The sequence below is a fragment of the Giraffa tippelskirchi genome, chromosome 11, assembly GCF_054371585.1.
Source record: "Giraffa tippelskirchi isolate mGirTip1 chromosome 11, T2T-mGirTip1v1.2.pri, whole genome shotgun sequence".
Classification (NCBI taxonomy): Eukaryota; Metazoa; Chordata; class Mammalia; order Artiodactyla; family Giraffidae; genus Giraffa; species Giraffa tippelskirchi.
Window position 1 is genome coordinate 1,723,235 of NC_137285.1, and position 27,445 is coordinate 1,750,679.

General features: G+C 58.3%; 1 protein-coding gene across 4 annotated transcripts; it reads left to right on the top strand.

Moving 5' to 3' along the window:
* Positions 1–26,816, top strand: UPB1 (beta-ureidopropionase 1). Of its 4 annotated transcripts, none has more exons than XM_081539080.1 (10): positions 1–120; positions 5,848–6,019; positions 7,237–7,324; positions 11,768–11,862; positions 15,869–16,030; positions 17,750–17,919; positions 22,222–22,303; positions 23,416–23,458; positions 24,737–24,891; positions 26,407–26,816. In XM_081539080.1, exons 1-10 carry the CDS (start codon positions 17–19, stop codon positions 26,488–26,490), a joined length of 1,155 nt encoding a protein of 384 aa, XP_081395206.1. In that variant the 5' UTR covers positions 1–16; the 3' UTR covers positions 26,491–26,816. The 4 variants fall into 4 exon arrangements, with proteins under 4 accessions (XP_081395206.1, XP_081395204.1, XP_081395207.1 ...); XM_081539081.1 differs by lacking the exon at positions 1–120 and adding an exon at positions 4,174–4,504; XM_081539078.1 differs by lacking the exon at positions 26,407–26,816 and having other exon boundaries at positions 17–120; positions 24,737–25,114.
* Positions 26,817–27,445: the final 629 nt, after the last annotated feature.

Consider the following 27,445-nt stretch of genomic DNA (forward strand, 5'->3'; position numbering starts at 1 on the left):
CGTACGGACGTCAGCCATGGCCGGGTCCGGGTTTGAGTCGCTGGAGCAGTGCTTGGAAAAACATCTGCCACTCGCAGAACTGCAGGAGGTCAAACGCATTCTCTATGGCAAAGAGACCAGGTGCGTGGAACCCAGACTGGCCAGGCAGGGAGCTTGGGGTGGGGGTTGGGGGGCCCTTGGGGCCAGCGGGTGTGGGTCTGGGGGACCAGACAGGGGGCTTCAGGGTCTGAAGGGCTCTGCAGGGGCAGTGGTGAATCCTGGATTGGCAAGCTGAGACCCTAAGAGCTCTATAGATGGGACCTCAGGTGCACAACCCAGCATGACCCTTACAAGCCTGGAGGAAAAGGACAGTTTTACTCTTTTGTGCTTTCCCTGTGGCCACCCAGCTTTCCTTCCAGCTTCCAGTGACCCGCGTCTTCCCCAGCGCCAGGCCTGTCCTCTGGCTGGCTGTCTAGGTCTGTGCCTCCAGCCAGAGCCCCCCGCAGATCCATTGTAGGTCCTGCCCCCAGCTCCTCCTTCCCGCAGTGACCAGCCTCTGGTGGGTCCTGGGACGGAGAGGCCTCTGAATCTGGTTGGTGACGGGACCTTTCCCACTGGCAGTCCCAGGAGTTAGCTCCCATGCCCGGAGCAAATGTTTTCCACTCCCAGCCTGCCGTGGGCATCGCTGGGACTTTCCAGGGCAGGCACTCCTGGGCGCCAGGAGTATAGGGCTGGGAGACACTGCCCTCCTGCTCCTGTTTCTCTTGAGTCCACTTTTCTCAAAGCAACCAGAGGTAAATCATATCCTGCTTAAAACTCCATAAGGGATTCCCACGGCCCTTAGGATGAAATGCAAACTCTGACCCTACACGACTCCTGACCAGACCTCCTTCCTCTTCCTTGCCTGTTTGTGGGCTCCCCCCATCCAGCCACACCGCACACGCCCTGACCTTGTGGCAGTGACCTTGAGGCTCCAGGTCAGCTCCCCTGAAACTGGAGGGGGTTAATTGGATCAGAGGATCCCAGCCACCGGCTCATGTGGCGTTCTGGCAGGGCTGGGGATCGGACCTCAGGCCCCAGGTATTTTCACGGCTGGTGGGTGGTGAAGGTAGAGCCGCTGCTTTTCAGGGTGAGCGTGGCATTGGAACTGAGTCCAGAAGGGCTCTTCATACCCAAAGAGGGGTACCTGGGACTGCCGACCCTCAAGGCCCCTCCAGTGGGCTGGTGCTGGGTTACCTGTGAAGGCTCTTGATGGGGGAAACCTCCGAGAATTGAGGCTCCTAAGGAAGGTGCCCTGAAGCAGGGAGTGTTTAAAGGTGAGGTAGGCAAGTTCCCCTTGGAAAAGACAGAGCTTGTGGGTGTCAGAGAGAGCGCTAGGAAAAGAGAAGGAAGTTCCCTACGTAGGTGACAGGCCAGGACCCATTCTAGAGCTCAGGGTGAAGGACTGCCTTGTAGGAAGGACACTGTGTACACATTTGGATCACTCCAGAGCAGGGAAGGATTGGAATGGAAGCCAAATTCCATTAATCAGTGACCACCAGGCCTCTTCCTGGGGCTTGGCTCGCAGTAACTGAGTCAGTGGTTCCCCTTTTCCATTCTTTCTACTTTTCCCTCTTCTTGGTTCTGTTCCACCCTGTGCTAAGCCCTTCCAAGCTTCACTCTGGGGTTTTAACCATTTGTACTTGTGATTGGGTGGGATTTGGCTATGAACAGATTGCGAAGTGAAGATAGAAAATTACTCATGTAAAAGTTCGTCTGTTCATGGAACTTTCCTGGAGGCCCAGTGGTTAAGGATCCACCTTCCAGGGCAGGGGTTACAGGTTCAATTTCTGGTTGGGGACCTAAGATCCTGCAGGAAAAGTGAAAGTGTCACTCAGCTGTGTCTGACTCTTTGCGGCCCCGTGGACTGTAAACTCTGTCCATGGGGTTCTCCAGACAAAAATACTGGAGTGGGTAGCCGTTCCCTTCTCCAGGGGATCTTCCCAACCCAGGGATCCAAGCCGGGTCTCCTGCATTGTGGGTGGATTATTTACTGTCTGAGCCACTAGGGAGACCCCAAGATTCCCCTTGCCTAGTGGCCAAAAAACCAAAACACAAAACAGAAGCAATATTGTAACAAATTCAATAAAGACTTTTAAAAATTGATCCACATTAAAAAAAATATATTTAAAAAAAGTCTTCTGTTCAGTTCTCCTGGCCTGACTTGGGTCTGGCTGCCTCTGTGGAGGCCTGATGGCGTCTTCCCCTAGGCTCCTCCTTCACTCCACGCAAGACCGGCTTCTCTTATGTTTGCCCGCTGCCCCCAAGACAAAGGTGACGCTTAGCAAGTGTTTACTAAGCAAGTGAGCTAAATGGGCCTTCGCTTGTGCCAAACAGATGAAATCCCCAAAGAACACCAATGCACAGTTAAGACAGCCGGAACCAAGAAGCATATACTCATTCAACAAACATTCATCGAGTGTTTATTTTTCTCTCGGGAACTGGAGGTACAGGATGAGTTAGCCACGGTTCCTGCCCTCGAGGGGCTTTCCGTCTTTTGATGGCTGTCTTGCACTGCAGGAAAGTATGCAGGGAGAGCTGAGGGGGTTTATATGCACGGGGTTGGGGCAAGTGGGGAAGGCTTCTGGGGTGCCAGGCTTCAGTTGCGTCCTGAAAGACTGGGAGTCGGTCCGGAGACAGGAAGGGGCTCAGGTGCTCCGGGCCAAGGTGCAGACAGCAGGGGACATGCCCGTTTGGGGGCTGTGGGTGTAGAATAGTGTGGAGGATCGCCCAGGAGAGGAGGCAGGAGTAGTCAGGGTGGATCCTGGGGGCTCCTCCTCTGCAGAGGAGGTGGGATTGTCCTGTTGGTGCTTGGAGCCTTCAGAGCATTTGCAGAGGGCAGGTGGATGATGGGGAGGCCTAAAGCGGGCAGAGTGCCTGGGGGCAGAGAGGAGGAAGGGTTCCAGAAGTCTCAACAGGCAGTGTGGACAGCCAGCCTGGCAGAGGGGGCTTGGGCCCTCGGGTGGCCCGTGTGGGTTCACCTGATGAGGTGCAGCTGGGGGGCAGGCCGACGCGGTGGGGGTGCTGTGACAAATGACCATACGCCGGGTGGCTTCAACCAAGGAAATGTATCCTCATGGTTCTGAAGACCGGAAGTACAAAAGGCAAGCTGTTGGCAGGGGCACGGTCTTCCAGAGGTTCTGGGGCAGCGTCCTCCCATGCCTTTGCTGGTTTCCGGGGCTGCTGGTGTTCCCTGGCCCCTGGTGGCATCATGCCAGTCTGTCTTCACACAGTCTTCTTTTCTCCCGGTGTCTCTCCTCTCAGCCTTCCTTTTAAAAGCCACCACTGGCTTTTAGGGCTCCCCTGGGTAATACCAGGTGATCTTATCTTGAGATCCTTAATGAGGTCTGCAAAGACCCTTTTTCCCCCAGAAGTTCCCAGTCATGGGTTCTGGGTGTTAGGACGTTGGGCGTATCTTTTCTGAGGGAAGGGACGTACAGGTCAGCCCACGGCCCGTTGCAGAGACTCTAGAGAGGTGCTGTCAGGGTCGGGGGAGGCCTGGCTTGGGGTTGTCCTAGAGACGGTCATTGCAGGTGAAGGGTGGGTGCAGAGGAGAAGTCTAAGGGGCAGAGGAAGCGGAGGTTTTGTAGGAGACTCCAGAGGTAAGGATGTGAGGTTGCAGGACCCGAGGGCCAGTATCGAGGAGGCAGATCAGAATGGGGATAGACTGTCGGGTGACTGAAGGAGGTCTGGAAGGACGGGGACCACAGGGAGTCCAAGTGGCTTTAGCAGTCAGAAGGCTGGTGCTTCCTAAGCGAGAGAGGAGAGACTCAGACAGCTGTCGCGGTGGCCTTCGGTAGGTCTGCAGGAGCCAGGGAGTGGTGTCCACCGTGTGTCCACTGTCAAGTGAGAAGGGCATGTAGACAGCAGCGTGGAGGCTGCACAAGGACACCTGTGCGTGTGTGACAGACACACAAGCAGGAAAATGTTGGGAGGAAATGGAAGACCCTGTGGAGGGGGGCTGTCTCTAGGTTCTGGGAGGGAGGGAGCTCTTTGACATTCTCCACCGTTTGATTTTTTTTTTTTTTCCTCCCCATGAGCCTGTGTTTCTTTTGTAACAAAGCTCTGGTTTAATTATTTAAAACGCGGATCCATTCGAGGGGAAGAAGTTCCAGAAGCCAGAGGTTGCCAAGGAAGCAGGGGCTGGGCTCCCCTGGGCAAGGCCTGCCTGACCCCCCTGGGAAGGGGGGGCCCGAGGCTCGGGCCCAGGGTGTGTGGGGCCGGGACGGAAGTGGTTGGCTTTCCTGCTTGGAGTCATAAGTGAGGCCCTCAGGGAGGGGGCCTTAGTTACCCGGGTGAGGGGCAGGGGCAGAGAGCCCGCTGCAGGTACCAGGGGAGGGCTGGGGGCAGCAGAGAGCCCACGTGTGAGGTCCTGGTCCGTCGGCTGGGCTGCGTCCTCCACAGCTGTCTGGCGCCCCAGAGCCTCCGTGAGCCAAGCCCCCTGGTGGACACAGGACATGGTTAGGGGGTGCAGCTTGAGGGCCAGGTGGGTTCTCCAGGAGGAAGTGGGGCGGGGCGGGGTGGCGGCAGGGCAGGGAAAGCCTCCAGGCGGTGGCCTCGGGTCTCAGGGCCGGGTGTCCCCAGGGAGCTGGGGTGGGGCGGGCCGGCCAGAGGCTGCAGGACCAGCTTACAGCTGGGGGCTCGCGGACCTCCGGTGAGTTTTCCCAGCCGTCATCTTCCTCCTGGCTGAGGACGGGCGGCCCGCCCGCCGGGCCTCTCCCTGGGGGGCGGGGGACCGTCTCTGAGGCCCTCATGGCAACAGGAGGCAAGGTGTGGGCTCTGCAGCTATTTCTAACCTGCCAGAGCGCACGGAACCCTGATGAGTTTGAAGAGCAGGCTGATTGTCAGGGGCGGAACCCAGCTCTGAGCTGTCAGGCCCATCACGGGGAAAGCGCCTGGCAGGGGGCGTTGGCAGGGGACTCGGGCTGACAGGGCTGTGATTTTTGAAAGAAACGTCGTTAAGAAAGGGATTCAAAGTAGGAGAGAAGTATTATTAGATAACGGCTGTCAGGTGAGTTTCTGAGGCATTCTCCAGGTATTTCATAACCCTCTCGCCCCCTAGATGGTCAGCTCTTCCTGGGCCCTCTCCAGCAGGTTCTACCCCGGGCAGGGGCACGAAATTGGCATCAGTGTTTGCTGTTCGGCCAACGGTCACTTTGGTGGGAGGTTTTATCAATAATTCACTTGCCTCTGTTAATAAACCACACACCGGGATGAGCCCTTCACCCTTTGGTCTGGATGCCGGGGCCCCACCACGCCCGTCCGGCACCGGGCCGGGAGCTGCCCTCTCCGCTGGTGGTCCCGGCAGGACAGGGGCCCCCAGACGCTCGTGACCCTCCGTCCTGCTATCAGTCCTTGCTGCCTGCTCACCCATCTCCTTACAGCCTGCTGTGACCGCCACCCCAGCTCACACAGCCCTCTGACTCCAGTCCACAGATGTTTGGGGGACTCCGTCCCCTCTCGCCTATGCTGAGACTTTAATTCCTCCCCTGCCCTTGATTTCAGCAGCTCGAACATCAACCTCTTTGCTAGTTTTCCTGCCACCCGGTCCCCCTGTCCTCCTCTGTGGAGCCTAACCACTCCACCTCCCAGCTCCAGAATCCGGGTAAAGCCCATTCTCCGCCCGCCAGGGTCCGGGAGGGGTGGCCCCCACCTCCTGCGGCCCCGCCCCAGCTTCCCACACGTGGCTGCGGCCCTGGGCAGCTCCTGCGCCTTCCTGCCAGGACGCCCCCCCACACCCCTTCTTGGCTGGAGGAGTGACTGACCGTGAGTGTCAGCAAGTGCTGCGGACCCACTCAGCTCTCCTGCCCTCTGCCTTCCTGCACCTAGGAAGCTCGACCTGCCGGGCGCAGCTCTCGAGGCCGCCTCCAGAGGGGACTTCGAGCTGCGGGGCTACGCGTTTGAGGCCGCCGCGGAGCAGCAGAGGAGGCCGCGGACCGTGCGCGTGGGGCTCGTTCAGAACAGAACCCCGCTCCCCGCGGACACCCCCGTGCTGAAACAGGTTAGGACCCTCCCGGCTGCAGAGACTTGACCGCGGTCCCTGGCTGATCTACCAGCGGCTCTGCCCTGCTGTGCCACCCTCTGCCCTCCAGCCGCATCTCTTGCTTCTCTTTCTCTTCTGGCCCCTACCCCTTTCTCCGCCTCCCTCTCCTGGGATGGAGCCCAAGTTGCCAGGAAGGAGGCCGCCCCTTTGGCTCCTGCGCTCTGCTCTCCATTGGAGCCCTGCCCCTCGGGCTCCAGCCAGCACACGTCTGTCCAGCCCATGTGCCTCTGCCTGGTTCCTCGGTGCGGGAGTCACCCAGCCCAGCCTCCCTCGGGTTGCGAATCTGTCTCCTTGGCCAGTCCAGGTGGTCAGGAGGTCGTGGTGTGGGGCAGGGATGCGGTCCTTACCTCCCCACCCCAGCACCTAGAACACGCTCCCAGCCCAACATCTGCAGGGCCCTGTCGGAGGGAGACCCGGTGTCTCTGGGTTTCAGCCTGGCCCCTTCAGGTCTGAACAAAAACACTCCTAAATGTCTCCTGGGAGCCAGACGGTGGGCTGAGGACACAGAGAATTTGAGGATGCCGCTCCCAAGGAGCTCGTGGGGTCACGGGAGTGGCGGTGCAAGAACGGGAAAGCCCAGTGGGGAATGGTGCCACTGTCAGGGCGCACGTAGGCCGGGGGCACCCCAGGTACCCCAGTTCCCCACCCCGCCATGGGTGACACGTGAGAACACCCGCGGGCAGGGCAGGTCGAGGGACGGAGCACGTCTGGTTGAGTGCGCAGCTGGGCGTCCTTGGACAATCAGGGACACGTGGGGACAGACCTGGCAGGACCGGGCTTGCCCACAGCCACAGACGCAGGGTGTCCTGAGTGACCGGGGTCCCAGGGCTGGGGGGCGAGGGGGCAAGTGACCCAGGGGAGGGCTATGGTGGGTGGTGGGCCCCTCTCTCAGCAAGTAGCTCACGTCTCAGCAACACCACGCGGCGGGCAGCCTTCTCCCCATTCTCCAGACAGGGAAAACCGAGGCTCAGTGAGGCAGCATCCAGTGCCTGGGGTCCCCAGGGCCTCTGCACCTCCACCTTTGCCTGCAGCTTCGGGCCCAAGGACTGTCCCACATCCCAGAACCTCCCACCCCGCACGTCTTCTTGCAGCTAGCCTGGTGGGGAATGAGCGCTAAAGTTGGCCTCAACCACCAAAACCCAATGGGCTGTCATCCTCACTACTTGACTTGCCAGGTCACCGCCCTACACAGACGCATCGAGGCCATCGTAGAGGTGGCTGCCATGTGTGGAGTCAACATCATCTGCTTCCAGGAGGCATGGAGTAAGTCCCTCTCCCGACGCTTTCTCTGCCACTTGCAAAACTGCACTGTCTTATCTCCACATCGCCGAGAGCATCTGCCACGTAATTTCTTAAAAATCTTTCATTTCTCATCCCTTGAGAGGTTCTTTGTCAAACAGCATGAGCAACCTCAGAACCTCCTTCTTCTCACGTGCCTCAGTCTCTCCTCTCTGAGCCTTTTAAGTCTTCTTCCCAAAGCATCCTGCCGGGAGAATCTCTGGACAGAGGAGCCCGGCGGGCTCCAGTCCGTGGGTCGCGAGGAGTCGGACACGACTGAGCGGCTGAGCACAGGCAGACACGCAGAGCAGAGGGCAGGGCGCCCCCCTTCTGCACCCAGCAGGGCATCGTGTTCTCCACAGTTCCCGTCACGAGTGTGTTTTCACTCTGCGGTGACACGCTTGATACATCTGCCTCTTCCGATAGACTGTAAACTCCACGTGGTTAGGGCCTGGGTGGTGGTAATTTTTCCCATCCCAATCCCCACCCCTCCCCCATTTTTTTAACATTCAAAAAATTTTGATCGTAAAACATGCACATTGCTGCTATCGGTAAATATGTAAGTCAGCGATGTTAAATACAATCGCAAAGTTGTTTAACTGTCATCACGGTCTCCAGCCAGAACTCTGCACCAGCTCACCAGTAACTCTCCCATCCCTGAAAATCTCTGTTCTACTTTCTGTCTCTATGAATTTGACTACCCTAGGGGCCTCGCGTAAGTGGAATCCTGCAGCATTTGACCTTTTGTGCCTGGCTTGTCTCACTGAGCATCATGTTCTCAAGGTCCATCTGTGTTTTTGCAAGTGTGAGACTGTCCTTCCTTTTCATGACTGCATAATATTCCACTGTTTGGACGGATCACATTCTGTTTATTCTTTCTCCTACCCCCATTTTATCTTTAGTGGCTTGAATAATCCTTGGTACATGACAGATGCTAAAAGTATTTATTGAATGGTTTAACCAACTTCTTCTCTTTCTTGGAAAACTCCCGCTCATCCATCAAGGCTTCATGTGGACACCCCCTCCTTTTGGGGGCCCTGGGGACTCCCCTGCACAGAACTGAGCACCCCACCAGGTTCCCATTGAGCTCCCCATCTCTGCTGGCATCTCCTGAGGGCAGGGCAGGGTCTAAGTCCAGAGCCTGCCTCAAGGAGTGCTGGTTCAGTGAATGGGGGACTCCTTTTTCCCTCTGATTTGGAAAATGTGGTTAGAACTTTGCGGCCAGCCTCCCCCAACCTGCCTTCCACATGCTTCTTTTGAAAGTTTGTTTACACTACAGAGGTTGTGAAAATAGGAAAAGAAACCATTAAAATGGAAATGGAGAAATGTGGACAGCTTAGCAACCTGAAATGAAATCGGAAAGGGAGGTTTTATCCTCTTGGGGCCCTTGAGTCTCCCTAATGCTCTGAAAGCTGCGAGTGAGCAGTCATTAAGGATCTTTCTTTGTTATCAACAGCATTCTTGTTGGCTTCCTTAAAATAGCTCATCCGTCTTCACCCAAGGAGCCTGGGGAGTCTTGAGCCCGATGCCGAGGCCCCCAGGGCTGCTGCTGGCAGAGCCCGCTGCCCACTTTGCTGCCTCCGTGGGCCACATCCTGGATGGCCGAGATGGTGGTGGTACCACCGTTGCCCCAGGCTGCCAGGGACTGGAAGGGACTGGGGAGCCTGGTGCCCCCCTTCCTCCTCTGTAGGATGAGTAATCAGACTCACTTCGCAGGGCTATCGGGACAGGCCGCCTCTCACCAGGCCTGGCACTGTGCTGGGCACACGGCCGGGGTTTGGGAAAGGCTGTGACGACTTAAAAAAAAAACACAACGTGAGAGTTAAAGTTTTACTGGGGGCAGTATGAGGACTGCAGCCCAGGAGACAGCAGGTCAGACAGCTCCGAGAAGCTGCTCCAAAGGGGCAGGGGAAGGTCAGTCCATATGTGATTCTGGTCACGGGGGGTGCATGCAAGCAGGCATATGTTTTTTTTTTGTAGAAAGTTTCTGCTGGTCTTGCGAAGCTTCTATTCAGGGAGAACAGTCGTCATCATGAAGAACTTTCATGCTTTTCTAGACACGAGGGCATAGAGGAGCTAGGCTCCTAACGTCAGCTTCTGAGAATGCCTAACTCTCTGAAGACCTGTTCTGCTAGTTTCCCCAGGGCAGAGTGCCTCTTTCTGCTCAATGAACTCCTGCAGGGGGTGTGGGAGGTCAGCAGCTCGCACAGCACAATCATCTCCTCCTTGCAGAGGTAGATGGCAAGCCCCCCATGGCCGGTGCCAATTTGTGGTCACCAGTTGATGACAATTATCACCCCCAAAGAGGCCACACATGCCCTGTGCAGCAACCAGGTAAAGTCCTCCTTGGCCACATCACACAGCTTTCCCACACACCTTCCCTGCAGGCCGGTCAGTTTCAGGGCTGTCCAGCAGCATTAACACTGTGTAAATGCCAAGTAAATAGTTGCCTCTGTGTGGCAACCTCAAGTTCTGCTTTTTCGGAACGTTGTGGATTTTTTTTTTTTCAAACATTTTCCGCCCTCAGCTGGTGGGGGAACCCACAGGTACGGAGGGCCGACTGTACAGAATTGGTCCGAAGAGGGAATTCGGGGTTCCAAGTCACGAACGAAAAGACTTAACAGCTCGGCAGAAAGCAGGCAAAGGGTACAGAAGAGGTCCCCTGGAGGATGAATCCAGAAGAGCCAGTGACTACGTGGCCGGGGGCTCCAGCTCGCTGGGGATGCAGGAGAAGGCCATCAGACGGGCAGATGTGGAAGCATGTGCCCGAGGCGGCGGAACACGCTCGGCCAGAGTGCGTGCCTCCCTGGTGCCTACCTCCTGCCAGCCCCCTCAGCCCCACAGAGGAAACCTCCATTGAGAATCTGGTGCCCTAGCATTCTCTGAATTGTTACCGCATGTGTATGTACCTGCATTATTTTTTTTTTTTAAAGCAAACGAACATCAGTGAGTTAATGAACCTTCCTCTTGAGTTAGCCCCCTCGATGGTGGGGCATCATCTGTCCAGAGAAGACAGAAATCATGCTTTTATCCCCAGGGAGTGCTCAGCCCCATCCAGCGTGTCCCAAACTTCTGCTGGGGTCACTACACAAACAGCTTTCCTCATTCCTGAAGAGGCCTCAGCCCCAGGGAGAAGGAGCATTCCTATTGACGTGGAAGGGTCCTGGCGCAGTCCTCATGGACCCTTGGACACCGTCTCCAAGGAGCCTTGGCTGTGCTCATAGCAACCTGCATGTCGGCCAGCAGCTCAGGACCAGTTTCTGGCTGTACTTTGTACAGAATTGTCTCACGTATGGTTTAGTCGCTAAATTGTGTCTGACTCTCGCAACCCCATGGACTGTAGCCCTCCAGGCTCCTCTGTCCATGGAATTCTCCAGGCAAGAATACTGGAGTGGGTTGCCATTTCCTTCTCCAAGAGGATCTTCCCGACCCAAAGATCAAACCCGCGTCTTCTGTATTGGCAGGTGGATTCTTTACCGCTGAGCCACCAGGGAATCCCTGTGTGTGTGTGTGTGTGTGTGTGTGTGTGTGTGTGTGTGTGTGTGTGGCTGAAATTACGGGAGCACAGACATAGCATAAAGTTTACCATTTTCACCATTTTTTGTGGGCTCAGTTCTGTAACAGTCAGTGCATTCACACTGTTGTGTAACCATCGCCACCGTCCACATCCGGAACTTTCTCACCTGCCCATGCTGATACTTCAGCCCCTTGAACGGCAGCCGCTCGTTCTCCGCTCCCCCCAGGCCCTGGCGCCTGTCCTCCCACTCTCTGTCTCTGTGCCTGTCCTGGGAGCCCCACGTGAGTGGAACCGTACAGCACTTGGCCTTCTCTGTCTGCCTTGCTTCACTGCACATAAAGCTTCAGGGTTCACCCGTGTTGGAGCAACAGTCAGAATTTCCTGCCTTTTTAAGGCTGAATAAGGTGGCTCAGCAGTAAAGAATCCGTCCACCAATGCATGATACGTGCATCCGACCCCTGGGTCGGGAAGATCCCCTGGAGAAGGAAATGGCCACCTGTCTCAGTATTCTTGGCCTGGAGAATCCCAATGGACAGGGGAGGCTGGCGGGCTGCAGTCCATGGGGTCGCAGAGAGTCGGCCGCGACTGAGCGGCTGAGCACGCAGCGCGGTATTCCGTCGAACCGGTGGACCATCATCAACCATCACCCGTGGACGCACGCTTGGGTCATTTTCATCTTTTGGCCGCTGTGAGCCCAGGTGTGCAGGCATTTGTTCAGATTTCTGCTGCAAGTGTGTCTAAGACCGTAGGAGGGATGGGTGGCCTCACCCCTAGAAGCCAGAAAAGGGGAGGGTCTGCCCATCATCCACAGCCTGGGGTGGGCCTCGGAAGGCAGACCCCCCCACCAGGCCGAGGAGCCCCCTTGCAAGCCCCGCGCTTGGATGTGACTCTGACCTTTCTCCTCTCCACAGCGATGCCCTTTGCTTTCTGCACGAGAGAGAAGCTTCCGTGGACGGAATTTGCCGAGTCGGCGGAGGACGGGCCCACCACCAGGTTCTGTCAGGAGGTAAGATGGTAACCGGCCTCAGGCGGTAAGCCAGTCCGGGGGCAGCCGGACACCTGCGGCCGGGGTGCTCCTTCCCCATGGAAAGTGCGCCACCTGACTCTGGTTTTGCCAGATAAGAGTAGAAAAGACTGTTTATTGCCCCCTTTTTTAAAAAAAAACAAAAGTGCTTTCACTTGAAATCAGTTTCAGAGCCAGAAGGGCCCTTCATGGCTTTTTAAAATTGACATTAATTAATTAGTGTTGTTTATGGCTGCGCTAGGTCTCCGTTGCATGTTGAGGCGAGCGGGGGCTACTCTCGAGTTGGGGCGCCCGGGCTCTCGGGGTACCGCCTCCAGCGGTGGAGGTTCCCGCTGTTGTCTGCAGCACAGTCTCAGTAGTCGGGGTGCACAGGTTTAGTTGCTCCGTGGCATGTGGGATCCTCCCCATCAGGGATCGATCCCGTGTCTGCTGCCTTGGCAGGCCGATTCTTCCCCGCTGGACCCCCAGAGAAGTTGCCCTTCGTGGCCTTTTAAGTGAGGGAGCTGCAGCCCACAGTAGGGGCCTGGGGGCGACCCCCCAGAGCAGGGTCTGCAGCCAGTGAGGGGCGGTGCTGGCACTTGGGGACCAGGGTCAAGGCCGCCTCCGTGTCCAGAGCCCTGCTACCCCGCTTGCTGTTCACTTGAGTTACGGAAGCTTCTCTGTGTGGCCCGTCTCATTGTAGAAACTGGGCCTCATTTTTCTTTATTTAAACCTCATAATGTGTGTCCCATGATCATGTTTATGTGCATTGTCCAGGAAGGGCAGCTGCGTGGGGGCAGAAAACAGGTCCCTGGCTGCCTGGGGCTAAGCAGGGAGAGGGGTGAGCGGGATGCTCACAGGGACGGGGTTTCCGCTTGGGGTGTTGAATTCTAAGCTTAGGTTGTGATGTTGGTTGCACAACTCTGAGTGTACTGAACACCACGGATGGCGCACTTTGAAACGGTGGGCTTCATGCTCCACGGACTGTGTCTTCATGCAGCGGTCATCCCAGAAACTGCCGTGACGTCCCACATGGTGGCGTATGGTCGTTCTCACCTCAGAAAACTCCCTTCGTTCCTGCGGAAACTCAGGGGCTTTTGGAGCAGCACTGTGATCATAGTGATCCTGTCAACATGGAGGTGTGATTCCAAACAGCCCTCTTCTCTGGCTGTAGGGGGACGTCTCCCAAACACTCGGTGGTCGGTTCTGTGCCTCGGACGAGAAGAGGAAGAGGGTGGGGCGGGAAGTGGCCGCAGACGGCGTGCCTGACCCAGGCCGGAGGAAGGAAGACGGGAGACGGGGATGTGCTGGTCCAGGGGACCCGTGTCCTGTCACTGAGGTCAGAGGTAGCAATGGGCTGGTAAGAGCTGAGGACAGACGACCGGCTGGGGCTGTTCGTCCTGGCCCCCAGGTCCTGTAGGTCTTATTTGAGACAAAAGGAATTTGGTGTCCAAGAGTTACGTTTGGTTGGGTTCTGGGTTTCTGGGGTGTTTTTGGGTAGATGAGACATGTGATGATATTTTTTTCCTCTTTTTTTTTTTTTTGGCTGTACCAAGAGGCATGTAGAATCTTAGTTCCTCAACCAGAGGTTGAACCTGTGCCCCTGCAGTGGAAGCGCAGAGTCTTAACCACTGTGCTGCCAGAGAAATCCCTTGTTTGTTTTTTTTTCATTGTGCTAAAAGGGCTTCCCAGGCGACTTGGAGGTAAATAATCTGCCTGCCAATGCAGGAAAGGCGGGTTGGATCCTTGGGTTGGGAAGATTCCCCTGGAGGAGGAAATGGCAACCCACTCCAGTATTCTTGCCTAGGTGCTTTCAGGGACAGAGGAGCCTGGCGGGCTACAGTCCATGCGGTCACAAAGAGTGTGACGTGACTGAGCACATACACATACACGCATTGTGGTAGAAAACACGTCATTTACCACCCTAAGCACTTTGAAGTGTACGGGTCAGCCGTGGTGAGTACCTTCACAGTGTTACGAGACGGGCCTCCTGGATTTGTCGTCCTGTAAATCGAAAGCCCCCAGCCACGTAGTGACTCCCCTCCACCTCCAGCCGCCGGTCCCTGACGTCCCACTTGCTTGCTATGATGCCCCGCCTGAGTGCACGTCTGCAGCGTTCGTCCGTGTGCACCTGGCTGATTTCACTTGGCATGACGTCCTCGGTTTCATTCACGTCAGAGACCACGGCCACTTCAGCCGTGGGCCAGGACTGCCTTCCATCTTAAGGCTGGATGATACTCCGTTCAGTCCATCCTAAAGGAAATCAGCCCTGAATGTTCGTTGCAAGGACTGATGCTGAAGCTCCAGCACTCTGTCGACCCGATGCAAGGAGCCGACTCATCAGAAAAGACCGTGATGCTGGGAAAGATTGAAGGCAGGAGGAGAAGGGGGCGGCAGAGGATGAGATGGTTGGATGGCATCACCGACTCGATGGACATGAGTTTGAGCAGCTCCAGAAAACAGTGAAGGACTGAGCAGCTGAACAAAGTGACAAAATACTCCACTGCATGTATGTGTGAAGCCGCTCAGTCGTGTCCGACTCTTTGTGACCGCATGGACTGTAGCCCGCCAGGCTCCTCCGTCCATGGGATTTTCCAGGCAAGAGTACTGGAGTGGGTTGCCATTTCCTTCTCCGACTGCATGTATACAGCACGCTTTATCTGGACGGTTGGGTTGCTCCCACCTTTGGCTGTTGTGAGCGGCGCTGCTGGGAACACGGGTGTGCGCTTATACTCTCCCGCTCAGTTGCCGGCCCTGTGGTGATCGGGTTTAACTCCGTGAGGAACCCAACATCGTTTATATTCCTGTCGGCGTTCTATGAAGGTTCCTGTTTGCCCACACCCTTGTCAGCGCTCCTTATCTGCTTTTTTCGTTTTGTCTCGTTATTGCCTCTGGGTCTGAAGGTCTGTGGGAAGTGGTGTGAAGGCTTGCTTTTATTTTATTTGTACTGCAGGGTCTGTGATCTTTGTCGAGGGGTCACAGGGTTGGAAAACATAAGACTTTGCTCTCTGCACCCTTTAGAATTAGGAAATCAGCCTTAGCCACACTAGAAAGTTCCCCAGGGCTACGTTCAGTGTTTCAGAAACCCTGACAGAACCCATACCCTGCTGATATAACCCTAGGCTCGTGGAAATGTCAAGTGATTTGATTCTGACTAGAACTGTTTAAGTGTAGACTGCTTAAGAATTGGGAGAGTGGGACTTCCGTGACGGTCCAGGGGTCCAGACTCCGCACTCCCCCTGCCGGGGGCAGGACTCAGCCCCTGCTTGGGGAGCTCACATCCTGCGCGCCAGCTGATCCCAGGCCAATATTACATACCACCAGCAACTACCCGTTAAAGTAGAAACCCCAGCAACACAGAGCAATGCAAAAATGCAGCCACTGGGAGACGGAAACTCTCTCTCCTAGATCTTGGATCAAGGAAAAAATCAAAGATGGAATTACAGCATGTCTGGGAGAAAAAGATTATGTGAACATTTCACATTCAAGCAATGCAAACTGATGGCATCGAATTGTGCCGTATGAAAAAAAAACATCTAAAGAAAGAATAGAGAAAGTATTTCGCCTGTTAGCACAGACGTTGTTGTTCGGGCACTAAGTCGTGTCCCACTGTTTGTGACGTGGTACATAGTAAATGGTGAAGGGAATGAAGAAACAGTTGTTCTCACTTGTAGCAGAAAGAGAAAAAGGACGCACTTCAGGTCTTCGGGGAGATCCAGAAGTGGGACTGGGGGTCCTGTGGTTCTGGGTTTGATTTTGGAGGCGTGGCCCTGCTGTCTCCCACGGCAGCCGCACCATCCTTCCCTCCCAGCAGGAGTGTCCGAGGACCCTGCCGGTTCCTATCTGGCTAAGCTTGGGCATCAGAACAGCGCTGGCATTCGGTCTTTAAAAGGACGGGCGTAGGGAGAGCTCGGAACCCAGACATTATCTAGGAGGGCCCTCGAATCCTTCCGTAAAAATGTCTGATGCGCGATTTGAAAGGAGGATGGTGCCACGTCTGTTTTTCCAGCTGGCGAGGAAGCACGACATGGTGGTGGTCTCCCCCATCCTGGAGCGAGACTCGGCCCACGGGGACGTGCTGTGGAACACGGCCGTGGTCGTCTCCAGCTCCGGAGCGGTCCTGGGCAAGACGCGGAAGAACCACATCCCCCGAGTGGGCGACTTCAACGAGGTGAGCTGCCGCGCCTGGGCCCGTGAGCAGCCCCACGTCACGCAGGTGGCTGGGGCACCGTGGGAGTCCCGGGCGAGTCCCCCCGTGTCTTTAGCACAGAGGGCTGTGTTCTTATATATACTAATATTTTTTAAAATATAGCCTGACTTGGCCTCCTGGAATTCTTTTTGAAAGTAAGGAGCATGTTTTCAGGTCTACTATGACCTTCTGCTTTTCTGGATATTCATTCTGTTCCTTTTTTGCAAGTTTGATATTGAAACTCCAGCTAAAAATCTTAGTTTACTTACAAAAAAATAATTGTAATATAGGAACTGTATGTAGCTTTGTCCCGTATTTTCCAAGTCTCCTGTAAGTGTGTTATCACACTTCCATAATTTAAAAACTAAAGAGGAAAAAAAAACTAAGTAGCACCTAGGTTAAAACCAGAAGCAAGCGCGCACAAGCCTGGCGTGATCTCTGGGGGCCCTTGCAGGCCCTGAGCTCCTCGCCCGTCAAGGTCTAGTCTTTGCTCTGGAGGGGGGGGTCCTTGTCTGCGGCTCCCGTGGGTCCAAGTCAGCGACGTCCGGTGTCAGGTGACCGTGAGGGGTGCACGTCTGTGCACAGGTGTGTAGGCCGTGGCTTCCGCCCGTACTCAGGCCCTAAGTGGTTAGCTGTCCTAATTGGTTAACACCCATCATGGATGGAGGGAGGTGGACGTTGGCTGGGGGGAAACAGACCCCACCTAATGCCTGATCTGAAGTCTGAACTGGATCTGCAGTGAGTACAGGTGTTCAGGGTGTGACGCCGTCCGCCCTCCCCAGCTGTGGGCGTCCCAGCTGCTCCCAGGCCGGTCAGGCAGATGTGAAGGGGTGTGCAGAGCTGGCCGAGGCCCCCTGAGGAACAGGAAGCACCCAGCGTTCCCCAGGGGCAGCTGGAGGCGGGGGCAGGAAGACGTGCCCCCGCCTGTCCACTCTGGGCTTAACTTGAGCTCCCCGCAGAGAGCGACGGGCTTGTCTCCGTGCACCAGGATCTGCTCGCGTGTCCGTGCCGTGCGCACGTCCCGTGCTGCCCGGCTCGGGTGAATTTTGAGGTCAACGGGAGGAGGCAGAAGGCAGGGAGCAGACCTGTGTGGGACCCCGGCCGGCACCCCGAGGGGGCTGGCGGAGAGGCGGAGTTGGCAGGACTGTGTCCCGCCTGCCGGCCGTGGGGGACGTCCTTGACCCCAGGCAGTGTGTGTCCAGGGAGCTTCGTGGAGAAGGGCACTTCCAGAGTGGAATTCCAGTCTCAGGTTGGCCTTTGTCGGCCGGTCAGATCGCACGCGATGGCGTGTCCCCCCAAGCCGGGGTGGGGGCGGACAGATGGTGGTGAGGACGTTGACCACTCGCGTTAGCCTCCGCCTCTAGTGGTACTGGGATGAAACCTCACCGCAGTGTACCCTTGCATACTGCGGGAAGTGGCTCTGGGGACTTTCTAACGTGTCAGCACGGATCTGTGGGCGTGTGCGCAAGCCTCGGTGGTCTCCCTTTGGGGAAGCTTGTTTGTGCTGTGTCTGGGTTTTCAGGTTTGGGTTTTTTCATTTATTATTTTTGTTTTATTTTAAGTGGTCTGTAATTTTGGAGTTTAGAGTCACACCAGGAGTGTCCCTTCGGGAGGATGGGTGATGTTTCACTTTTCTGTCAAGCCTAAGAAAAGGGAAGCTTGGTGGCTCAGAGCATCTGTCCGTGGCCCCCTGTCTTCCAGTCCACGTACTACATGGAGGGAAACCTGGGCCACCCCGTGTTCCAGACGCAGTTCGGGCGGATCGCCGTCAACATCTGCTACGGGCGGCACCATCCCCTCAACTGGCTGATGTACAGCATCAACGGGGCCGAGATCGTCTTCAACCCATCGGCCACCATCGGAGCGCTCAGGTCACTGGGCCCAAGGGGGCTCGGCGGGGGCCAGGTTCCGGGGCACAGAGGTGGGTTGGGTGGACAGCAGGCAGGTGACAGCCGGGGTGTGCAACACCCCTGAGCCCCGGGACGGTGAGTGGTAGGGTCAGCTGACTTAAGCGTCCGTTATGATCCCCCCTCGAAGAGCTGAGGGGTTTCCCAGGTGGTGCTACATGGTCATGAATCCACCTGCCGACGCAGGAGATGTGGGTTTGATCCCGGGGTCGGGAAGATCATCCCCCGGAGGAGGGCAGGGGAACCCACTCCAGTATCCTTGCCTGGAGAACCCCCACGGACAGAGGAGGCTGGCGGGCTGCAGTCCCCGGGGTCGCCCGGACTCGGACGCGCCGCGCTGAAGAGCAGTGCTGTCTTGCGAAACACCGTCCTCGGCCATGGCGAGGTCTCAGGCAGGGGCCACTGGCAGGATTCGGGAAAGCCCCCCTTCTAAGGGCCCGGGGCATCGGGGGTTGCCTGAGCAGCTTCGGCTCCCCTCCCGTCCCACCTGGGCGTCCCGCCTGGGCAGGTGACGACGGAGGGGTCCTCGGCCTCCTGTCCACAGACCCCCGGCGAGAGGAGGAGCAGACGAGGGGTCAGAGCAGAGAGGGTCCTTGAGAGATCAGTCGAGGGGCTCCGCCACCTGTGTGTACCCAGCCGCGTGGCGTTAGCCTTATCCCTGAGCAGACAAAGCTGCTGTCGCCAGGGCGGCAGGGGGGCGGGCTCCAGGGCCTCCCCGGGGCGCTCGCTGGGCTGAGCGGAGCTGCAGTGACCGGCACCAGTGCCCTTTCGAGCTTCTCTCTCCCCAGCAATGGGTGGTTTCCAGCTTTGCCTCATCAAGGAGCAGGAGAGCTCTGGGCATCTGTGCGAATGCTTCTCTTCGCAGCTCACTTCCCCCAGAGCATTCCGGGGTCTGCTGTGTCATCGGGGGCCGGGGGCGGGGAGGGGGAGTGCCTGTCCCCCTGGAGGGGGGCAGTTCTGCTGGGCGGCCTGCAGTCCCCTGGGGGCCCCCCCGTCACTCCTGCCCTCGCTCGCCATGAGATTTCCAAAATTTCCGTCGAGTGTCTTCTGAATGTGGGGACGTGGCCGTCACTTCATCTTGAGCTTGCTGTTGAACGGGGGCCGCCTCCCTCAGCGCTCTGATCTGCGCGGCTGGCCCCTTGCAGGACGACCCCGTCCTGTCTGTCTCGGGGGGCGGTCACGTCTGGGGTCTCCTCCCCACCCCGAGAGAGGCGCCGGGCAGCGTGGCCACTATGACGACGTCCCCTGACAGTTGTGAGGAAGGGTGGCTCCCCGTCGTCCAGCCAGCAAGCCTGGACAGACGCCCCAGGCCACACCCCAGAGCAGTCCCTCCTGCCGGCCGCGTGTAAGACACCCAGCGAGCCGCATCGGCCCAGAGGGGTCCCTGAAGCTGGTGCCCCCGCCCCTGAGCACGGCTGGGAGGGAGGCTGGGAGGGACACAGCTGCAGCCTGGACTCAGATGGTCACCTCTCCGACCAAGCACTTCTAGGCTTTTATCGGCCCAATTAAGCAAACAGAAGCCGCTCAACATAATACACACGTGATGGCTCGTGTCCTCGGCTTATTAAACGTTGTGCATCTTCCTTCCTTGGACAGCAGCGGTCCCACCCACTTGTGCCCTCCAAGGAGGATGTGTTTCTGCCGCAGCGGAAACGCTGGCAGGTCTTTCGGAAGCAGCGTGTCTAAGGAGCTCCCACGGTGTTCACCCCCGTGTGCTCAGTCGTGTCCGGCTCTTTGCGGCCCCGTGGACTGCAGTCTGCCAGGCTCCTCTGTCCATGGGACTCTCCAGTCATGGATACTGGAGTGGGTTGCCATTTCCTCCTCCAGGGGATCTCCCCGACGGAACCAGGTCTCCTGCATTTGTTGCACTGCAGGCAGATTCCTTCCCGCTGAGCCATGGGGAAGCCCTTACACCCTTGACCAGATAATTACAGTCTGAAAACCTTAGCTTGAGAGCAGAGGAACGCTTCCTGTGTGGAGTTGCTCAGGGACATGATGGACTACAGGGAAAAGCTGGAAGGGAGAGAGCGGTCAGCCAGGCCCCTCCTCCAGGGGTTATCGCCCAGCCGTCCTGGGGCTAACGCAGCTCCCTGAGCCCAGCCTGTGAGCAAAAAGGATGTTTCCAGGCCGGGGTCAGAACTCTGCCAAGACTCTCCTTGCCGAGGATGGCCATAGAGTGCGGAAAACGGTACAACAGGTGGTTCACTAGGACGGTGGGACGCAGGGTGAGTTTCTTAAAATACTGAAGGGTTATTTGTGGAGTCGACCCTGAAGGTTTATAAGCAGGAGACCCGGCAGAGACCCACCAGCTGCTCACCAGCCTCAGCTCGCAGCTTCTAGAAGCACCCATCCCCTTCTCTGACATCTCCCGCCTCCTGTATCAGCACCCCTTCCCCACACACACACGCGCGTGTGCAAACACGTGTGCACATCCCGGGAGTGGGCAGGGTGTCTGCATGTAGGGTCCCCCAGTTCCGAGCACCCAGTAGAGGCCCAGTGCGGTTTGATGAACCGAGTCGCCCTGCTAGTCCTGCAGCCCGCGTGGTCAGAGATTTCCGTCAGGAAGCGGCCCTCCCACCCTCTCGGGCCACCTTCCCCGGCCCCACTGTGACTGATTTCCGGGGCCGCTGCACCCTGCCCGCCCGGACCGGCTCTCAGGACCCCCCGGCCTCATCTGAGAGTCTCGGTGTCCCGCCGGCTGGGGGTTGGGTCCTGGCCCCCTCACCCTCCCTGGAGAACCGCAAGACGCGTGTTGCGTGGCGCCCGCTCCGCACCTGTCTGTTTAATTCCCAAAAATGTCAGCGACGGGCGTGTTTCTGTAAAAATCCTCTCTTAAAAGTTTTGTCAGCTCAGCCGAGCAGCTGGGGGAAGGAAAAAAGCAGGAAAATGAGTCCCTCCGTTAAGGCTGGGGTTCTTTATTTTTTTCCCCCTCCAGACTCGTGAACGCTGCTGAGAATTAGGCTTGTGACAAGCACCCACCCACCCCTCCACCTACTCCCCGCTTTCAGCCAGGTGCACGCTGACAGGAAGGCTCCGGGGCCCCCCGCTCCCCGCCACCCCGTGTTTCTGAGTAGGAGCGCAGCTCTGCATCCAGAACCCCGACGGCACTGTTCCTCAGACCGTCAGTGCCCCAGGAGGCCAGCTGAATTCTGTGGCACATTTTGGGTGGTGGGCCGTGGACAGGCAGGCGTCCGCCGGAGCAGCATTTCCCGCCGAGTCCCCCCACCCCCGCAGGCGCTGGACCGGGGTCTCAGCTGTGCCCTCGTGGCGATGTCCCCGTCCTGGGCTGTAGGAGAACCAGGGGGGCCTCTCGGAGTTCAGAAGAGGGAAATGCGGGGCCCAGCTCAGGGGAGGTGATGCCCGCCTTCAGCCTGAATTCCTCTCAGGTTTACTGTTTGCTGGGCCTGAAATCTTCCCCTGCAGAGACAGGCAGCTTTGCAAGGCGGCACAATAGGGCTCCCCGGGAGCTCCAGCAGTAAAGAACCCGCCAGCTGAGGGTTCCACGCCCCACCCCCCACCCCAGGTCTGGAAAATTCCCCTGGAGGAGGAAATGGCAACCCACCCCAGTACTCTTGCCTGGGAAATCCCATGGACAGAGGAGCCTGGGGGGGCTACAGCCCACGGGGTCGCAAAGAGTTGGACACAGCTTGTACTACAAGGGTAGGGATTGGAGGCACACAGGCCCACAGGCCCCCAGCTCCCTTCTAATGTTTACTAGCCTGGGGAGGGGGTTCCTGACCCCACCTGGGAGGAGGGCATTAGGCAGAAGCAGCAGTTAAGGGGGCCCTGCCACGTAGCACCCCCACCCCGCCAGATGCTTCAGCTGCCAGAGAAGGGGATGGATGTTTCCGGAAGCCGTGAGCCAATGCTTGTCTTCACAACCTCCCTCTGGGGAAGCTTCAGAGAAGGAAACAAGTCAGGGCAAGGGTTTCTTTTGACCGCACCGCATGGCATGCGGACCTTAGTTCTCCGACCGGGGATTGAACCCGTGCGCTCTGCAGCGGGAGAGCGGAGCCTCACCCACTGCACCGCCCGGGGAGTCCCAGGGAGGGGCTTTGATCCAGGGCTACTGTGGGGCGCTCTCCACGCGGCTGCTTCGGTCCGAGCTGGGGACGAGCTGGGCTGTTGGTGGTGGGTGTGGGTCACCCACGGGCACCGTGAGCCTCGCGGCAAGACTGGCACCCCGGCCGCAGCTCAGGGCCGAGCGTCCGCTGAGTCAAAGGCTGGTCGGTCAGCAAGCTGGTTCCTCTCTTTCCTCTCGCACAGTGAGTCCCTGTGGCCCATCGAGGCCAGGAACGCAGCCATCGCCAACCACTGCTTCACCTGCGCCATCAACCGAGTGGGCCAGGTGAGTCCCCGAGGCCCAGTCTCCGGGGGGACCCCCAGCAGGGCAGGGGGTAGAGGGACGAGGACAGGAGACCTGCCCGCCCACCAGCAGGCCCAGCCAGGCGGAAGGGGAGGCAGCTGCAGTGGCCCTGCTGGGGACCCCGGGGTCGCGCCTCCTCTGGGCACACACGCCCCACGTCCCAGGGTCCCGCAGGGGGAACCTGGCTTGGCCTGTCTCCGCGAAAGCCAGCACTGCCCGGGCGCTGTTGTGTTTGCAGCTGAAACCATTCTGAAAGGCTCTCGGCCCATGACCACAACCCAGTACCTGCTTTCTTCCCCTCCTCCACCCAACCTTGACCTCAAGCACCGAAAGATTTGACTACAAACACCGGGTATTTATTATGTAACAAATCCTCTTCCTCATTCTTGCTAATCAGATGTCAGACTCTAATCAGAGCATCTGATCAGCCTGACATAACCCTAAGTGGGTCTACAGGAAAGAAACCCGGTGTTTTAACCGGCCCGCACGCAGCGTCCCCTCCCTGCCAGATGCGCAGTCTTCGGGAAGGTATTGAGAGCCAAGAGTGAGCGGGTACCCCCTGCTGCCTGCGCTGCCCCCAGGCTGGGCATTGTGAAGCCCCAGATGCCCTCCAAGGCCCCGGGGAATCAGTCTCTGGCAACGGTTTTCTCTTCTCCCAGCAGACGATAAGCTCCTGAAGGCAAAATCTGGGCCTTACCCCCGGGGCTGGTCAGATGCCCGGCTGGCCGGGGGGGTGCTGGGAGTTGGGGGACAATTCCATCAGGCCGGTCCACATCGCTTTAACTGTGTCCTAAGTCCCTCGCCCCAGTCCAACTCTGATGAACGTCCCGCCAACACCCCCTAGAGGTGTGTCTTGTGGGTGCGTGCTAAGTCTCTTCCGTTGCGTCTCTTTGTGACCCCAAGGACTGTAGCCCTCCAGGGTCCTCTGTCCATGAGATTCTCCAGGCAAGAACACTGGAGTGGGGTGCCATTTCCTCCTCCAGGGGATCTTCCCAACCAGGGATCGAGCCTGCATCTCTTACATCCTCCTGCGCTGGCAGGAGGGTTCTTCACTCCTGGCGCCAAGTGTGTCTTACCTTGGTTTTATTTTCCAGGAGTTCTTCCCAAATGAGTTCACCTCTGGGGACGGCAAGAAAGGTGCGTCCAGGTGGCTTTCCTGGGGCTGATTCGGGGCGGAGGGCTGGGGGGAGAACCCAGCTGGCCCTTCTCCATCTGCTGTCTCCGACCAGGACCCACCCCAGACACCGTGTCTGCACACCTGCCCCCCTTGCCCACCTTGTGCGGACCTCGGGCCTGTGACCACCTGGTACCCCAGATGAGGATGGAGTAGGGACTGGGGTGGAGATGGGCCAAGCTGTGGGGGAGCCCTCTGTGAGCTCCCGGAAATAGGGGTGCATATTCCACCTTGCAGACCACACCCCTCACCCGCCAGCTGTCCAGGTGCCCCCAGAGCCCAGCATGGCTGCCTTAGGTTCCTAGAACCCACAGCTTGTTTGGCTCTGCGAGCCGGAATCTGCCACACCCAGCCCCTCCTCTCTGGCCTGGAATGTGGGAGGGGGCCACCCCCATCTCCAAGGAGGTGTCTGGGAAGCAGAGGGGGGCTGAGCAGGTCTGCCTCCCATGGCAGTATTTCCTGAAAGCGCTCAGGTCCCCCCCACTCAAGGCCTGGGAGACCGGAGCCTCTGGCCCCACAGGGCTCCCTGTCCTGCCAGCCCTGGGCGGTGCCCGCAGACTCCCTGCACACCTTCGGGGCGGCCGGCACCCTGCCTTACTTGTGAGGGGCCCGAGGCCCAGAGACGGGTGAGGGTGACGCGGCTGGGCAGGGCCGAGCTCACTGTGGGGGCCATGCGGCTCCCTTGGGCCACGGTGGCTGATGCTGGAGCCTGGGACCAACCCCTCTGCCAGGGAGGCCTGTCGAAAGGTTCCTGGGGTCGGGACTTCCCTGGTGGCCCAGGGGCTGAGACTCCATACTCCCGGTGCAGGGGATGTGGGTTCAACCCCTGGTCAGGAAACAGGACCTGGCATGCCGCAACTAAAAAAGAAAACAAGCAAACAAACAATATATATATATGTATGTAGAGCAAATGAAACAACATTTTAATTTCAGTTTTAAAGAGCCCGCATGCCGCAGCTAACAGATCCCGTGGGCAGCACCTAAGACCCAGCGCAGCCGAACACCTAATAGAAATAAATTAATTAAAAATAATAAAAAGAAAGGTTCCCGGGGCAGAGGTGAGGGCGTTGAGGGCGACTTGCAGCCAGTGGCTGGGCGTCCAGGCCTGACGAGGGAGGCAGGTCCTCGGGGCCGCAGCAGCTGCTGGGGAGGGTGTGGGGACCCTCGTCCTGGGCGTCCCCCAGCGTGGAGACCACCCACATCTGCACGGGCTCACGGGCCTTGCGGTCGCTGCCCCGCAGCTCACCGGGATTTCGGCTACTTTTACGGCTCGAGCTATGTGGCGGCCCCGGACGGCAGCCGCACCCCCGGGCTCTCGCGCACCCGAGACGGGCTGCTGGTCACCGAGCTGGACCTCAACCTCTGCCGGCAGGTGAACGACATCTGGGGCTTCAAGGTGGGTCTCCAGGCCCCTGCTCCTCGGCGCGGCCTGGCCTGCTCCCAGCACCAGGGACTGTGCGGCTCCGAGCGGCCTCAGGGCCAGCCGCGTGGCCCCCCGAGCTGCGCAGAAGGGGGCTGGGGCCTGGGAGGGGGACCACGGGGTCAAACGATGCCCCGGCGGCAAGCCTCGATAAATTCTCCACTCATCTGATTTCTTAGAGTCTGGGCACCTTCGAGCAGATTAATCTCAATTTCATTTGTCCAGCGACTAGAGTGGATTGGCCTCGCTAATCCTCTTTTTCTTCCAAGGCATTGCACTTACCACAAGATGAATGTGCCTGTCTGGCTCTGCCCGTGGGCAGCCCCAAGTCTGGGCCCGCACAATGGAGGGAAGTGGGTCAAGGAGAGAAATGGGCCTCTGGCCTTGGCGGTGCTGCTGCCTCATGAGCCAGCTCAGCTCCCCACCTTATGTCTCCACGTGTAAAACAACAGGCCTTGGGGACCTGACACCCTGTAAGGAAGGTGGCAGGTCTCCAAGGATTCTAAGTGCCTGCCTCCTAGAACGGGGTGCTTGCGGCCTGGGACCCCCGCCCCGGAATACAGTGCATCAGGCACACAGATGGAGTGTTGCCGTGTTAGCCTCCCAGGGTGTTTCCACAAACTCCGCACCCACTTCTCAGCAGATCATACATACAAATAAATGTCCCACTGTCACGATGGGGTGACTGCCCAGCGCTCCTGGCGGGGGTGGTGCTGGGGGCCAGCCAGACCTGGGCTCCAGGCCCGAGACTCCTGTTTCTGTGAGCTTGGGTCCTTGGGCACATTCCCTGAGTCCCAGACCCTCGTCTGAGCGGCAGGGCGCTGCCCACGTGAGGGCCTCCTGTCTCTCGTCCTCCTGGGAAGCTTAGATTAATGCAGGATTCCGCACGAATGGGAAGTCGGAGGCAGTAATCTGAATGACTTCTCATTAGTAACTTTCTGAAAGCGGAAGCTGTCCCAGCCTGTGATGATGGGCACCCGCTCCCGTCAGGGCTTTGGGAGGCAGGGAGCGGCGGGGCGGGGTGGGCTTTCCGGCCAGCCGCAGCGTCCAGGACGAGACGCCACGCGCAGTGGACGGCCCTGCAGAGCCAGGCCGCCAGGCTGTGGACCCCGGGGGCCCTCTCCTGCCAGTGACCGGCGGCAGGTCGAGCCCTCTCGGGTGGGGGGCGCAGGGGGGCGGGACGGCCCTGCTCCCCCTGCCTGGGAGCACGCCACACCTGGTGGGAGATCACAGAGGCGTCCCAGCAGGAGGGGCCGGGGGCGTGAGCACGGCGGCCTCGGCGACCTTCGCCACCGCCCCGGAATCGGTGTCGAAGCGCCCCGCGAGGGCTGGGTCTCGGAATCCGAGTCTCAGGGCGTCCGGGCCCCAGCCCGTCTTCCGGTCGCACGTCGGTCCCACAGCTGCCCTCTAGCGGCGGCAGGGGGAGGTGCGCGAATGAGGGCGTCGGGGACCACCCGGCAGCCTCCCCAAGTCCTGCCGTTGCGCTTTCAGATGACGGGCAGATACGAGGTGTACGCTCGCGAACTTGCCGAAGCTGTCCGGCCCGACTACACCCCCAAGATTGTGAGGGAGTAGCGGCCGGCCCTCAGCCCCGCCCGCAGCATGTCGGCCAGGGCGCCAGCTCTGCCGTGGCCGGGTTCTCCCTGCGGACTCCCTGATGGCGCTGCTGTCCAGGCTGCTTTTAAAAGTGCCGGGGGCGGGCGGGGAGGTTGGCCGGGTGAGAAGGGCTGGCACGCGAGCGCCAGGTTTCCTTCTCCGGGGATGGAAAGTCTGGGGACTGGGTGGAGGTGAGGGTTACACAACACTGTGAATGTAACAGATTCGCTGAATTTGTCCACTTTGAGGTGGTTAAACTTTGTTGGGTGAATTTTAGAAGTCCAATTAAAAGATGATCCCAGGCACTGATTGTGCAGGTTGATTTGGAGCGAGACAGATGGGGACTTGCCCAGTGGCTGAGACTCCACGCCTCCACTGTGGGGGAGGGCGCCAGTTCAACCCCTGCTCGGGGAACCAAGATCCCACCTGCTGCCGCTAAACATCGCTCGTGCTACAACAAAGATGGAAGATCTCGCTGGAAGACCCAGCACAGCCAAATAAATAAGTGTCTTTTGAAAAGAAAAGCAGTGAGGGGCTTCCCTGGTGGCTCAGTGGTAAAGAATCCACCTGCCAATGCAGGAGATGTGGGTTCCATCCCTGAACCAGGAAGCTCCCACATGCCGTGGAGGAACGAAGCCTGCGGGCCACAACTACTGACCTGTGCTCTAGAGCCTGGGAACCGCCACTGTTGAAGCCCATGTTCTGCAGCCAGAGAACCTTCCATTTAGATGGGCAGCAACTTCTGCGGACAGGGGGTCATTGGAAGCCGTCACCTTGGCCGGGCTGCCAATCAGGTGCTAATCTGTGAAGGTATTTAGCCAATGTGATTTAAGCCTGTAGGCAGTTAACCAAGCAAGGGAGATTATCCTACATAATCCAGGTAGGCCTGATTTAATCCAGGCGAAGGCCCTAAGAGCAGAGCTGGGACTCCTGG

Excerpts from the sequence above, each read along its gene's own strand:
- UPB1 (XM_081539078.1), top strand. The coding sequence starts at position 17 with ATGGCCGGGTCCGGGTTTGAGTCGCTGGAGCAGTGCTTGGAAAAACAT. Across the intron at positions 121-5,847 it reads CTCTATGGCAAAGAGACCAG|GAAGCTCGACCTGCCGGGCG; the intron begins GTGCGTGGAACC and ends TCCTGCACCTAG. Across the intron at positions 6,020-7,236 it reads ACACCCCCGTGCTGAAACAG|GTCACCGCCCTACACAGACG; the intron begins GTTAGGACCCTC and ends TTGACTTGCCAG.